Below are 16,693 nucleotides of genomic sequence, written 5' to 3' on the forward strand. Positions count from 1 at the left end.
GCAAAATTTGAGAGCCAGAGCTAATTATGTGAGGTATGATTTTCCGGTCGTTTTTCATTTTAACGTATTCGGACTGCTGAGTGTGGTTTCCTGTTTGTTTGGCATCTGATAACAAAATCAATGTGAAAAGCTGGATACTTAGTATGCGAGGTAAATAATGTCTGATATTGACTATATGTGAAGTCAACAAGAAATGGCATAATAGAAAGATTAATAATTTGCATATATTAGACATATTTTTTGATGATATAAAAAAAGGATTAAAATATAAATTAGTAATTTAGAATTGGTATTGAGTTCTAGAAATTGTTGGAGTATGTACTTTTTATTGTATGATGTGTTTGCTATCATCGGGATTGATAATAAACTTATTAAAATAAGTATTAAACATAATTACGAAAGAGATGTTTGAGATTTGAGTATTTAGTTTTTGATCACTGCCACCCTGCTTTTGTTTTCAACAACATGTTTGTATCTTCCCTCTTCGCTTAATCATATTTACTACTTGCTGTCTGTTTTATGACTTTGTAACATCTTGTTACTTTTTATCATTTTTCAACTATTCTAATCTTTACATTTTACACGTTTAATTACCTTTCTAAATTGCCGTTAGTCTTGTTCAATACAGTGATAATGTTACTATGAAAAACGTTTGTGATGCCGACTACAAACAAACAATCAATTGCCGAGTGAACAATTGTCACTGATGAAGAAGAATAAGAGGAAGAAGAAGAAAATTGGAAATATAAAGTTCCTTTTGTGAACGGACTTGTTAATCATTTCATTAACACTGGCAACGTAAAATATAATGGGAGTATAAGAACAGTGTTAAATTCTTATTATTTTTCAATTCACAATGGCTGGTAAGGCGTGTGTTAAGTTGGAATTGATGTGCAAAAAAGACATTGCTTATGACTTACCTCATGATGATCCGCTCGAAGGGAGAGGGTGGACATACGAACTAATGACTGACAACAAAGAGTTAATATTATCTACAACGGAAGGAGAGGTATCAGTGTACAAGGATACAGCTATGTGCTCCTTGGATGTGAAACTAAACGTTGATAGGGTAAAACCAGAATCAGCACTAGAAGAAGATCCTGCATTTGAAAGTAATATAGAAACGCTACAAAAAAATGTGGTTCAGGAGACTTGCGCGTCGCATTCTAATGACTCCCAACAATTAACAACAAAAAGTTTAAATTCAGTTCGGCCAGAAAGGTAATGTTCAATTTTTCATTAACTAATTGGCTCAGATTGATAATACGGTTATATGGCTCCGGAAATTTTGTTGGTTAAAAGCAATACTTCACGAGAAATATTTAGGTATGGGAGATATCATGAACATAAGTAGGTAGCCTACAATTTGGAAATGACATGGCACACATAGACAAGCTGTATACCAAATAAAAATAATAACAAGATTGATACCATCCATACAATTCTTATGTAGTTCATATCTTGATAAAATAATTATTTCTTTATTATTGGTTACACATTTCTCACTATTTGTTTCACATATTTTAAATATGAGTGCTCGATGATATTGTTTTATTTATATAGAGACTTATGTAAAATAACAAATAATGAGAATGGTAATTATCGTAAAATTTTACAAATGTAAAAAAGTGATTTTATTTAAGATTTAGCTCAAATGGGTCTAGCTTGATTTTTTCGGTGGGCTTCGAAAGACATATTTAAAATACAAGATAAAGAATATTTTAACCAACAATGGATTTTCATATTTGTAGAGGTCCATACATCAGTCCATTTCATAGCTGCACTCATTTTTTCAAGGAAGTCGATTTTTTACATTCCCAGGAATCTTTTTTAGTGTATGGACCTGCATCTCTCAATATGGGATTACGTTAGGGGTTTGGTGAACGTACTTAATATATGAATTATTGTAAAAACAATGCTAACCAGCATTTGCTAAATGGCCGGTAAAAATAAGATTGCTATGCAGATTAGAGCATTACGCAGAATGTGGGTAAACAAAGATAACGCAAAATTCTGTATTCAGGATGACTTACATGTCTTACGTGTACAATGTGTTCTTGTACATTCCTAAGTATTTTATAGGTAACATCCTGAAATGCTTTCTTTGCTTGTATAATTGTGTTCCAAAGTAACACTATACATTACGTACGTAACTTCTTAATTATATGGATCCCTTCATTCCGAAACATTTTCATAGTTCCGTGTTATGATTTCCCACACTAAATTTTGATACTTCATTTCGCTTACACTGGTTAGTAGCTACCTTGACAAGGGATTACTTTGCACATCGGGCATTACTTCGCACAAAATATGAAGAGAGTTTCACAGTCCTCCGTCGGTAAAACAATGAACTGTATACACGAAGTTTCAACTACCCTCTACGATAGAACATGTAACTTTATTTTCGTGTTAATGTTGGGGGTCAGCATCAGTTTTAATTACAGGGAGGGTTTGTTGTTGTAGTGGTATGGAAAGCTGGAAAGATCGCCAAATTTTAAAAGAATTTCCTTGAATGTTAAATCAGTTTTGTTATATTATGTTTAGTTACTTGCATTATACAACGTAACTAATAACCGTTTGAACCTTTTAATACAAATAAATTAGTTAAACGGCGGTTAGGTCCTACGGAGCGCCATTCTGTGCGTAATTAGATAACAACACAGTTTGTAAGTCGTTCATGAAAAATACAAGTATAATGAATTGGATCCTAAAACCAATGGTGTTGACGATCTCTTACAGTTCAATCTTGCAGGGTCCCTGACGATTCGAATGAATCGCTTCTACCGTACGACCTTACATACCACCCTAGTTGCATGCCTTCGGCATTCAAGTCATGACAAATCAGGGTTAATTTCCGAACCCCAATTGGGCTGTCAACATTCAGGCCTTGAGGAGGCATTTTAAGAAAATAAATCCACCCTGGGAGGAGATTTAATCCTACAGTCCAACATTTCATTTCATCAATTTTTTAATCATTAGTATTACTTCAGGCCCGCTCGTACCTACAAAATTGGTAGGTTTACAAATGTAACCTTTTAAAGAGCGCTAGCTAATACTTTTGTGTGGCTTACAAGCAATTGCACTTTCTTTATTGAGAATATCACATCCGAGAGCATTTGTCACAATAGTGAAACACAAGATAACAGTAATATTAACTTGTTCATTAAACATTATTGTTGTTCAGGGCCTACTCGTACGTAGCAATCTTAATATGTTCTGATAACATAAACCTCAATTTTACCATATACTGCGTAACTGACATAGGCACTCCGTACTATCGATACATCATATTATCCGGTGTTTATCGTAGTATAGGGTACCGTGGAATCGTAAACGGGCTTCCCTTCTTCTTTTTCTCGAGGCCGGTTTATGATTCCGGGCACAAGAATACAACAGTTATTTTCAAACATCAGAAAGTATAACAATTAATTTACTTTCTCTAAATCCAAATCAAAACTCTAATTATTTTCTATAAATCCAAATCAAAACTAATTATTATATCAAAATCTAAAATCCGAACATCAATTTTATTACTATTACACTTTTTTCTAATTATGCCAATTATTAAAAGTTAGAACAAAATTTTGAAATTATAGTCAATTGCCAAATCTGCACATTAGCTGGGACCCAACCAGGCGTCCCACTGGTTTCATTACTTTAATTTTATAACGAAAGTACGGATGTCCCTAGGGGATGAACTATATTTTAACTTTCAAATCTTCTTAACTTATAATATCGCTTTCTCTGAAGTCTATTAACTTCAGGTATCATTAGTCACATTGAATGCACATTGACTTTTCATAGTAGACGGCATATATATATCGAACGACGAACAAATCAACGAACAACTTTATCAAATTCAAGGTTATTGTCAACTACTTTCAATATTATACTAAATTGTGTTTAACTTACAGTATTTAAAACAGCGACTTAATCTTACATTAAAAATTTCGTATATTTTCCCATTATACAAACCTAACATCAGACGAAAAAATTCACTATCTCAAGAGCACATTTTTTTAATTACCCAAAATTTAAACTTTATGATTAATTGTAGTTATTACTAGTACTTCTCTAATTATGTTCGTAATTATATCTAATTGTGTAACATGTCTAAATGCTTGATTGTATGGGGACAACTAATTGTTAATATAAACATAAAGAGGAATGATTTAAAACTCAAAACAAGATTTGATAATAAAATTTTGTTATGAAGTTTGGTTCCCAAAACTGGAATGACCTGAAAAAAAAACACAAAACTTAAACATCCTAATAAGAATTCGATACTGAAAGTCCGCATCCAAAACGGGATAGCCATACTTTTCAAAAGTGGTGCGGTATTATTACAATTTCAAAGTCCGAAATCGCGTTCTAAATCAATTACCTGTTTAAAATTTCCAATGCTGTCTTTCCTCTCCTTTCCACATTCATATTTCATCTCCAAAAGCTGTAAGAAAACTATAAAACATGACATCTAAGTGAACGTTCCTGATTGTAGAGCGATATTAATGGTTTCTTCGACTGGTGCGTCAGCGGCGGTGGGCACACACTTTGATTCTGAAAAGTAACCTTCGAAATTCTGGGAAATTATCAAATAAATAAACAATAATCCTTTTTTCATAATCTAAAAGTTTAAAAGTTCAAATTCGGTATTTCTGATTTCTCATCTCTTCCGGGGTTTAGCCCGAGTTCGGGTGAAGTTCACGCTTTTTTTGTGCTGAGATTTTAATTTTCCATCTGTGCCGGTTGCGCTTTTAAGCTGTAATATAGCACTTTTAAGTGTACTTTTCCAGTTAGTTTGTTTAATTTCGGAACGTTTCTCCTTTTTACAGCGTATTTACTAAACTTCCACGTAATGACACGCCTTCCTTTACGACGTTTGGATTTACGCTGCATTGCGATACCTGTCATAAATTTCTTTTTAGGTTTGCGCTTACTATTACTATATTTTTCCTTTTAGTTTACTATACAATGCTGGTACTTGTTTTCGCTTTAGCTTTTTAGTGCTCTTTGGAGTCAATGTATACTTCTTCCGCATGTTTTACTCGAAACAACCTCGCCTACAGCTCGACTTTAATTTGCATGGAGTTCGTCTTTGACCGAGTTTAGTGCGTTGCGAATTACGCATACCAAAGCACTTTCCTTTTATTCTCAACTTATTTCCTACTGCACGCATAATGTGTGGTTGTGCGTGCTGAGAATACGCTGTACGTGGAGGTGGACGAACATTGTTTTCATCATGATCAATCAACTTGTCTACATTTTGAGTAGCACTATACTTAAATTTTCGCTCTTTACAATTTCGCAATAGTGAAGTACTAGCTTGAAAATTCAAACATTTCGGCAACTGAAAGTTAGTAAATGTCGCATCTGATGTACTGATATGATCACGTCTGGTCATTTTAACTCTACTGATTATGCTCCTTGAAATCGAGTTTACGTTAATAATGTATTACGAAAACTCAACTTGGTATCATTGGCCATCTTCTTTTTCTTCTTAATCTTAGTGTTGCATTTCGGTTCTGTAACGGAAATATACTTTCGACTGCGTGTGCTTTATTGGAAGTGTTACTTTTACGCTTGTTTACGGTAAACATTTCCGACCGATAAATTATGTACGAGGCCTTCACTACGTAAAACAATTCGCTTGGCGGGTCTATTGTGAATTTGAAGTCGTTTCCTTCTACAATATTCAAAGCTGATAAAGTCGGAATGGATTTGCAGCACTAAAATGCAACTTACCTTTAGACATACACTGTTACAAAGACAAGTTTGAATTTGTTAAGTCGCGCAAAACCATTTGCCTGCGACACAAAACCGACAACACTGTAACTTCGTTATCACAAAAAATCATCAATTGAACTCTCAAGCCTTCCCTGGCTTTTTCGAGAGGGCGGATACGCGCAACCTGAATGCTACCGCGTATCACGTGTGAAACATCGGTATCCCTTGCCGGCAAAACAATTACATTAGAAACAATTGTCTACAGGTACGCGTAACGATTCTTCTTTTTCGCTATCTCTACACTGCATATTTCCTTTTCCTGACTGTAATTGACTTTCTGATTTATTTGGCACATATCTTTCACAACGTGGGCCGGCTCGAATTAAAGAGTATTTACGGTTTCTTTTCCGCCTTGCACTCTTTTATTTTGTTGGTTTGCCTACACTCAAACTGTGCCGTTCGCATTTATTCATAGAACACAGTGAGACCTTTCTTTCATTCCACTACACTATTTTTAAACTCAGCAGTTACTGAATCAACATGATTGGTCGCGTTAACTAATTCAGAGCGTACTTCAGTTAAGGAGTTATTGGCTACTTTAATATTATTACGTAAGCTGTCTGCTTTGGCATTCGATTCGCTCTTTCCTACTCTCCCAAATCGTTTCTGTTACAGGCTGTTGAGGTACACCTACTGATTCATGTATTTTTTGTCCTAGACATCCAATATTCATTACCATTTTTGAGCAATGGTTTCTAATTGTTTCTCTAATTCCTCTGTCAACATTGCTTGAAATTGTTCTAAAACACTAGCCTCCATATTGATATGAATTACGAGCAACTAGTTCAAAGTAGAAAAATCTAAATGTCTGAGTTTAATACGAAAATAATAAACATACACTTAAAACATGAAAGACTAAGAATTTTGATATTACGACCATTAACAACCAATCCTTCTTTTCAAAACTCAGGTTTCACTTTGCGATGTGCTTCAATATAAAATTAACACAGATATAAACTAGTACCATATATAAAATATTTTCTATAACTATTCTATCAGGCCTTGATTCCATTTTGTACTAATACACAACACACACAGCAAGGCCATGTGATAATATTTGAAAAACAGTATTACGTGACACTTTCTACACAATCACTGTGTCTTCACCGGACTTCCACTCCTTCTGGCTGCTGGGAGTTGGTCATCACTTGTATATACTGTCCGGAGATCAATTTTAATTATGTTCCTCCCCTTTTTTAAAAGTAACAATTGTCTGTCTTTCACTTTCACTTTTTAGCTGCACACGTGTCCAATTAAAGGTTTAGTTTTTTTTCCGCTGGATGCGTCCTGTCCTCTATTTATCCTTATTTTCCTTGTTATTTTGTTTCTCTTTCTTTCTTCTTCCTTTTTATTCCTTCTTCTTTAAGCAGAATCTTCTCTCACTCCTTATTTATCGAGAATCATGCATTCCAGTTCATCACCTTGCCTCCTGCTTTCATAATCTCTCTGGCTTCCTTCCATTTTCTCACCAAGGTTTTGTTCTCTACTTCTATGACCTTTGCTCCTTCCCACCCTATCCTGTGGTTTGTTTCTTTCTGATGCTTGGATATCGCATTGTTGTCCATTTTCAATCTTACATCATCCTGGTGCTGTTTAATCCTTTTTTTGCATTTTTTGTTTCTGCTAAGTAAATTTTGTTACACTCCTCGCATCCTACTCTATATATTACTCCCCCTTGATCTTTGTTCACTACTGCTTTTCTCTTTTTTCTTCTGACTAGTTCTATTATTATGCTTCTTTTTTTCCTGCACGTAATAATTCCTGCTTTCCGAAACATTCTCTATATGTTCTCTGTTTGTTTGTTCAATTATTGTGTTGAAACTGTTACGTGATACTGTTTTTTTTACATATTATCGCATAACCTTGCTCAGTGTGTTATTGTTTATTAGTATTAAAACATTTACTCTTATTCATAAATGCACATGAAGGTGCATAGTGTAAGTCATGTATGTATGTGTGTATAATCAATCAGCTTTTTGCTATCCACTCACATCTACATAGAATTAAAAATCAACAAGAAAAATTTTTTTGAGCTACATTAATCTCTCTGTTGCTCTCAAGGTCAAAACATATTTACTTAACTTACATGAAAAATCTACATCAATTACTTCTTGTTTTTATCTATCCGTCTGCTTTATTTTTAAATAATTGTATTCGCCGAGGATCTGATGGAAATTGACTGTCGAAACTAGGCTAATCAGCTTCAAAACTCAACACGTTATCAGTATAACCAATGGTATTGTAAAACCAGTTGTAGGAAGATTGCTATAATTTAATCCGGAAAACGGTCGCCTTGTGGTTGAAATCGTGTTTTTTTGGTAGTTGTTAAATTCTTGTAAATATAATCGTAACCTTCACAGTGATTTTAGTCTTTTTCCCAAGATTTGTCACTTGTTTATTGCATTTATCCCAGCTTTGCGGCGGCAGTGGGACGTAATATTGAGGTCTCAAATATTCAGTAATAATAATAGTATAGGTAACAAATCCGTATCAGGACACATTGTATTAAAGCCTGTAAAATAACCCTTAGCGTGAGCCATAAGTTACAAAATAGTCGGGATTGGAGAGAAGTGTCTGGACCAACAGCACATACCCTCTCGATACGTTTCTACAAATAGCAACATGTTATAACGGAAAGTTTCCCTACAACTAGCTAAATGTTATAAAGGAAAGTTAAATGTTATAACGGAAAGTTCCGAGGTAATTTTCGTGTAGAAAGTAGGGATTCTGAACTCACAAGAGCCGTAATTACAGTTGTTTTCAAGTAATGGTTATGCTGGATAAGCTACAGAAGATGTCGAACGGGTTTCGGGAAAAAGGTTCCGTACCATCATGAAACACCTCTACAGCTACTCAAATTTAAACGAAAGATTTCCGCTAATATTTCGTGTAGAATATATTCTACTGTACGTTTTCAGGAAAATAAGTGAAAAAAAAAGAAGTGATTATAATGAAACCTAAAGCTTGTAATAAACTAACTTGTGAAATTTGGAGATGTAATTATAAAAGCAATGCTACAAAAATATATACACAGACCAGAATTCAGTGAGCTCTGAAATACAAACTAACAAAATGATGTATAAGATTCAGTCTACACAGCAATTGTTGCTTAAAGAGTGGCGTACACTATTTCTAGAATCGAGATAAGTTGAGAAATGTTTACGATAGTTTTGGTCTCGTCTCGATTCTCATCTCCAAAGCATGAATATAGTGTGAGTTAACCTTGTCCCGTCTCGAATTAAAATGTTTCATCCCGATTTTGTTTGGTTTGTTTTAGAATCGAGATGAGAAATTCGTCTTTTCATTAACAATATTACACAAAACCGAAATATTTTTTTTTGCCTAATATCACGTTTCTGCTTCTAATGGTACGACCTGAGCGATAATAATTTTTTAATTTTTAAATATTCTTCGAGATAATTTTTATTATTATTAGTATTATTCCTGAAAATTTGATAGCTCAAGTGCTGAAACAAACAAGTATTCAAATATTTGAATGTAATGAAGCGTGAGTTATGGCCGATCTACTTCCATCAAAATTCCTAAAGTAAAAAAAAAGGAAAAAAGTGCTTGACGTGTATTCGATTGAAGAACCTCGAGATTACTGGTCAAGCCCCTAGACCACTGAACCACGATAACTACCCTGTAAATGATTCGTCTTTTTCTTGTTACTTTAAGTTCCTCTGCCTCAGCTTGGAAAGTTGTATATAATTTTTAAGTTCGTTTCAAAACGCGTTGCGTGTTCCTCTTTATGATGATATAAGTGAATGATCTTCTGTACAGTTTCTATTAATACGTTGAATTGTTCTTAAACCTTTGGATCGCAAGTTTTTTTTCTCCACACGAAACTACAGATAAGACATTTAATTCTCATACTGTGCATTTGTGTCAAGGCAGCCGACAATACCTGGTCATAGACTTATGTCCACCACGACATAAATGATAGTTTAATTTGATATAGTGAAACAAACTACAGCAACTTATTTTGAGACAGTAGTGATATGGTACTCCATTTCATATCTCTACAATATTTAATGTAATAACACATATAATATAGCGTAACTTTGTAATGTAATATAGCGAATGATTATATATATGTTTTCTTGCTCATTATCTCATATATGTAATCATTATCTCATTTATATTTCATTGTTTGTTGAATTTGTTACAGGCGCGATAACATCTTTGCTTTCCACGGAGAAGGGAATACGTTTACTACATTAAATAAAGCCATTTCTCATTCTTATGAGGAATCTGATACTTCGAAGCAGTTTGGCAAAGGATTTCATCGATCACGTTTGTCAACAAATATGGTGACACAGGAATGTGAAAAGCGTCACACGTACCAAAAAAGTGAGAAACGCTCTTGTCAAAGTTCAACTATGTCTAGTGGTGAGTTTGTGCATTCAGGACACATGTTAATCCACACAGGAGAAAAACCTTACACGTGCCAAGAGTGTGGGAAGGCATTTAATCGTCGTTCGACTTTGGCTATACACATGTTAATCCACAAAGGAGAAAAACGTCACACGTGCCAACAGTGTGGTAAGGCATTTACTCAACGTTCACATTTGACTATTCACATGTTAATCCACACAGGAGAAAAACATCACACGTGCCAAGAGTGTGGTAAGGCATTTACTCATCGTTCAAATATGGATAGACACATGTTAATACACACAGGAGAAAAGCCTCACATGTGCCGAGAGTGTGGTAAGGCATTTACTGTACGTTCACATATGGATAGACACATGTTAATCCACACGAGAGAAAAGCCTCATATGTGCCATGAGTGTGGTAAGGCGTTTACTCAACGTTCACTTTTGGCTAATCACATGTTATTCCACACAGGAAAAAAATCTCACACGTGCCAAGAGTGTGGTAAGGCATTTACTGTACGTTCACATATGGATAGACACATGTTAATCCATACAGGAGAAAAGCCTCACGCGTGCCAAAAGTGTGGTAGGGCATTTACTCAACGTTCACATTTGGCTATACACATTTTAATCCACACAGGAGAAAAACCTCACACGTGCCAAGAGTGTGGTAAGGCATTTACTGATCGTTCACGTTTGGCTAAACACGTTTTAATCCACACAGGAGAAAAGCCTCACATGTGCCGAGAGTGTGGTAAGGCATTTAATCAACGTTCAAATTTGGCTACACACATGTTAATCCACACAGGAGAAAAGCCTCACTTATGCCATGAGTGTGGTAAAGCATTTACTCGTCGTTCATATTTGGCTAATCACATATTAATCCACACAGGAGAAAAACCTCACACGTGCCAAGAGTGTGGTAAGGGATTTAATCATCGTTCGACTTTGGCTACACACATGTTAATCCACACAGGAAAAAAAATTTACACATGCGAACGGTGTGGTGAGGCATTTTCTCATCGTTCAAGTTTGGTTAAACACATGTTTAACCATACAGGAGAAAAAGTTTACACATGCCAACAGTGTGGTAAGGCATTTAACCGACGTTCAAATATGGATAGACACATGCTAATTCACACGGGAGAAAAACCTCACACGTGCCAAAAGTGTGGTAAGGCGTTTACTGATCGTTCACATTTGGCTTCACACGTTTTAATCCACACAGCAGAAAAACCTCATATGTGCCGAGAGTGTGGTAAGACATTTAATCGACGTTCAACTTTGGCTACACACATGTTAATCCACACAGGAGAAAAGCCTCACATATGCAGTGATTGTGGTAAGGCATTTACTCGTCGTTCATATTTGGTTACACACATGTTAATCCACACAGGAGAAAAACCTCACATTTTCCAAAAGTGACATCAGGCGTTTAATAAACGTTGAAGTTCAGGTGCACACATGCTAGTCCACACAAAAGAAACTTATGTGTGCCAAGCATGCGGTAAAGGATTTAGACTACGTTTAAGTAGTGATGAGATACCGGTTAAAAAAATTTTTTTGTATAAACCTTAAGGAAATACCCAGGTATTTACTCAAATTGGGTAAATATACGGGTTTTTACTTTCTCAATCCTATATGTTATACAGACATTTTTCGCAGTACGGAAAAGTAATTTAAAAGACAGCAGATCCAGTAGAAACTAAAACAAATGTCAAACGACAGTAAATTTATTATTTTCGTAATATAAATAAGTTGCGTGGTTGTTCCTGTTTTGATATTAGTAACATGAAACAAGTATGTTTCTGTAGAGAACTTACTTTTTAAAAACTTGACCTTGAAAAAAATCAGTTATTTTTTCTGTAATTAAATAAACTAAAATAGAACATAGAACGCGAATAAGTGTCTTCTTTTAATTTACATTCTACAAATGACTATGTGCGACAAGTTATTAAAGTTTACATGATTTGAAATATATTTTTTCTGTTACATCATGCATGATTTAATAACTACAAATAAAACAGTAGGGTCTGAGTATGAGAGGGAAGTTTCAAATTTACACTACTCTTGCTAGCTACACATCAAAATGTTATAAAATTTGAGCAATCTTAAGCCAATATAAGGAAAATGTATTTTCATATTTTGCATGAAATTAGCATTCTTGGAAACAAGAGACATAAAATACCATTGGAAAATGGGCTTCTCATTACGATTACGTCAGTTTGTTTAATTAGTTTCTGATTGGATGGCATGAGATTCATATGCCTAATTAAAATGATTTCATACTTTAATTTAGAATTCGGCAAAATGCCGTTAGTTTGCTCTGGTTTCTAACATCTCATTTGACAGCAGCATCATCCACGGCATTTCTATCTTAAGCTAATAAAAGAACAAATGAATTACAGAACATTCAAGGATTAACAGCGTTCTCGAAATATTCTAGCTATACACTTAAGGGCAAAACGTTATCTCGTTTTGAGGGGACATTTCTACCAAGATTATTCATCAGCTTCACCGGATATATGGAATGAATATATGGCATCATCACCGCTGATGTCTCCACCTATCTCACACACGGAAAAAGTGTCATGTCATTGTCTTCGTCAAGGGTTTTCCTTTCTTTTGTACCATCTTTACTTCAAGTGTTATTTAGAACCCCTATGTCTTCTGGCGCACATGTAGTGAGGCGTAGCTGCCAAGTCTAGACTCAGTTTATTCCACTCATGTGGGCGCACAGTGATGCTAATTCATTAACAGGCGACAGGTTGCAAAAAATTGAGAGCTTTAACGAACGTAATTTGGCTGGAGTACACAAGTAGTATAATTTTTAATCATCATTATGATCATTTTCACTCTTATCCTGTTCTCATCTCATAGTTTTGAATACTGTTTCAGTTCGGTTATTTTACCGCATATGATAATTGACGATGGAAAGTCTTTCATACATCCTTTGAAGATAAAATTACCGGGGTGGCTCAGTTGTAAAGCGTTCACCTGTGATGCATGGGGTCTCGGGTCCAAACCCTGCTCCCGCCAAGTTACCTTTGTGGTGGACAAACACCGTGTGCTTGGGTTTCCTCGGAATTCTCCAGTTTCCTCCCCTTTTCTTCATTCCACAATTTCATTCATTGCTCATCATCACTGCCTCTCTTAGTCTAGCCGGAATATCCGTGGGACGTAAAACTCAAAATTTCATTTCGTTAATTCGTTTGGAGATAAACGAGATGGGGAGAAATCGAAGAGACAGAGCATACACTGAACCAAGTTCCCAGAGTTCTCGTTCTCCAATCAGTGGCAACCACCAAGCATCATCAACGAGTTCAGCACCATTTAAGAAGCATACAAATGCAAATAGCATCTCGAGATCCGACTCTGACTCCAACCAGCTTATCCTGCTTTGCAGCCTGTCTACAGCTTGCTACAGCAAAACTACAATCCAAAGTACTTTAGTTCGAAGGTTTTACTTCTCTAACTTCTCCAGTATCGGCAACGCAAAGATATTTCGCAAATGGTAGAAACCAAAAAATGAATTCATCATTAAATCACAGTCGGCTAACTTTGCAAAATAATTCGTGACAATCCAGTTTCGAAAGGTTCAGGAAAACTAAAACTTTAACTTCTCTCAACAACATCCGACACTAGCAACCTCAGCCACATACCATGTCAATAGTAGTACGAGGGGTCCCTCTATCTATAACACTTGATATATTGGCTGAACTTCCTGAAGTGGGATACACCTTTAAAGATGCATCCGTATTCGGAACAATCATGGACCAACGTACATAGTTCGAATTCTGAGAACATCACAGGATACTATCAACGACCTTTTGCATAAACAAATCTTAATTTTCAAGAGGAGACGCCGATTTGAAAAATCCTGCTCATTACGACCAATTCCTCTCCCAGGTAAACGCTGTCAAGAAAACAAAGTACATCCTACTAATAGGTGCAAGCTATGAACCTGTTATCCTACAAAGAGGTGCACATTGTATTGTATTGTATTGTATTTATTTCGTCCTTTTTTCATACATTTAGCACTGTATTGCAATGCATATGAAGTGGACACGTCATTTATATATAAACACAAAAGTAAAAAGAACAATAATAATGAAAATGACTCACACTAGGTTAATAATTAAACATTACACCTGACATCTTATCCATTACATTTTGCATATTATTAAAAATAAAGTAAGAGTAATTATTACTTGCAGTGTATGTAGAAATCCTTGAACATATATCAAATGCTAAAAACAAACAACGACAGTGGTTACTACAGATAATGTAGTTTTTTTTTTTTTTTTTGTTAGCAATTCATGTATTCCTCTATCGAGTAAAAGCAATGCTTTAGTAAATATTTCTGTAGTTCTTTTTTAAATTTAGCAATAGATTTTTGAGTCTTTATATCTTTGGGAAGTTTATTGTATAGCATGATACCCGCGTATTTACACCCTTTTTCATATAATATGGTTCTGTGTTCTACAATGGAAAAGTTTTGTTTGTTTCTTGTGTCATGATCATGTTTTTCTTCTACCCGCGTAAGAACACCTTCTAAATGTCTCTTTACAAATATCAGTAGATTTAAAATGTACAAACAAGGTACTGGGAGTATACGAATTTTTTTTAAATATTGATTTGCAGTGTTCTTTTGCTTTAGCAGCCGCCATCATTCTTATTATTCGTTTCTGTATTGTAAAAATTACCTTGGCTTTGTGTGTATTTCCCCAAAATATAATGCCATATGTTAAATTTGACTGGAATAATCCAAAGTAAATCGTTTTTAAAGTAGACTCTTTTAAAACGTTTTTGAGTACTTTAATTGCGAAATAAATTTGATTTAATTTTTTACCAAGTTTAGTTATTTGTACATCCCAGGAGAGATTTTTATCTATCCAGATTCCTAAGAACTTAGTGGAGTTCACATAGTCTATTCCGTTATTTTCAATTGAAATATTAACAGGCTGCGTATGTTTGTCGCGGATATGATGAAAATGGATTGCTTGTGTCTTTTCAATGTTTAATTTAAGCTTATTTTCTTTAATCCACTGAGATAGTTTATGAAGGATTTCATTTGCATTACCTTCAACATCCTAATTTGTGTTCCCTTTTACTATGATATTGCATCGTCTGCATAAAGGGATAGTTCTGCTGGAGCAATATTACATGGTAGATCGTTAATGTATATCAAAAATAATAATGGACCTAATACGGATCCCTGTGGCACTCCACATGATATTTCTTGTATTCCTGATGTGTAGTATGTAGTTTGGTTTGTATCTTTGTTACTGTATGTAATTTCTACTACTTGCTGCCGATTTTCCAGATACGATTTAAACCATTTGGACGCAATGCCTCTTATTCCATAATCTTGGAGCTTTGAAAGAATATTTCTATGTGAAACTAAGTCGAATGCTTTGGAAAGATCAAGGAAAACACCTATTCATTTCTCCTTACTATCTAAACTTATATGTACAATTTCTACAAAATTATATATTGCTGTTTCCGTTGATTTCCCTTTTAGGAAGCCATGTTGCTCGTGTGTAATTAGATCATGTTTAAGTAAAAAGGATGGTAGCCGGATACTCATTATGGTTTCTAAAATTTTGGAAAAAGTTGAGAGAAGTGAAATAGGCCTATAATTTTCAAGCTCTGATTTGTCGCCTTTTTTATAAATTGGTTTTACTTTTGCAATTTTTAATATACTAGGGAATTCTCCACTTAAGAACGTCATATTTATAATTTTCAAGCTCTGATTTGCCGCCTTTTTTATAAATTGGTTTTACTTTTGCAATTTTTAATATACTAGGGAATTCTCCACTTAAGAACGTCATATTTATGAGGAAACACAGGGAGTCAGCAATATATTTAATGCTTTTCTTTACAATACTTCGCGGTATACCGTCTACGCCAGCTGACCATTTACTTTTCATCTTATTCACCACTTTTATTATTTCTGCATTTGTAACTGGATGCAGATACATTGTATTGTTGCAAGTTTTTGAGAATATTTTCGTTGGGCATTGCTAGCTCACTATTGTACGTTTTTGATAAGTTGCTGTAATAATTATTAAATAGGTCAGCTATTGTACGAGGATCTTTAATTACGTTGCCATTTTTAATTACCTCTAAATTACCGTTATCATTACGAGTGTTTACACTTAACTCGCTTTGCGCTAGTTTCCACAACGCCTTCGACTTATTATCGAATTTTTTAATGATTTTGTCATTGTGTAACTGTTTTGCTTCTTTCAGAACTCCTTTATATATGTTCTTATATCTTTTGTAATATGTCTCTGTATATGTTGATAGATTTCCTTGTGTTTTAGCCTTCTTAAGAAGTCTCATTTTTTTACTTGCTATTCTGATCCCTTGTGTTACCCAGGGTTTTGACTGTTTTCCTGAAGTTACACATTTTACAACAGGGAATGCTAGATTGAAATATAATGTTATGGTGTCAATGAAGTAACTGAAAGCTTCATTGACCTGGTTATACAAGTAAAGCTCGTTCCAATTTTCTTCCCTGAGGA

At 34.7% G+C, this 16,693-nt stretch overlaps 1 protein-coding gene across 1 annotated transcript; it reads left to right on the forward strand.

Moving 5' to 3' along the window:
- Positions 1–476: 476 nt before the first annotated feature.
- Positions 477–15,669, forward strand: LOC145674795 (uncharacterized). The gene is made up of 2 exons (XM_081745011.1): positions 477–1,221; positions 9,956–15,669. Exons 1-2 carry the CDS (start codon positions 857–859, stop codon positions 11,586–11,588), a joined length of 1,998 nt encoding a protein of 665 aa, XP_081601137.1. The 5' UTR covers positions 477–856; the 3' UTR covers positions 11,589–15,669.
- The last annotated feature ends 1,024 nt before the right edge of the window (positions 15,670–16,693 follow it).

This window comes from Thermobia domestica, chromosome 18 (genome assembly GCF_964235325.1).
Source record: "Thermobia domestica chromosome 18, izTheDome1.hap1.1, whole genome shotgun sequence".
NCBI lineage: Eukaryota > Metazoa > Arthropoda > Insecta > Zygentoma > Lepismatidae > Thermobia > Thermobia domestica.

Bases quoted from the DNA above. Each gene is read 5' to 3' on its own strand.
- LOC145674795 (XM_081745011.1), top strand. From the start codon at position 857: ATGGCTGGTAAGGCGTGTGTTAAGTTGGAATTGATGTGCAAAAAAGAC. The intron at 1,222-9,955 runs GTAATGTTCAAT...AATTTGTTACAG, and splicing joins AATTCAGTTCGGCCAGAAAG to GCGCGATAACATCTTTGCTT.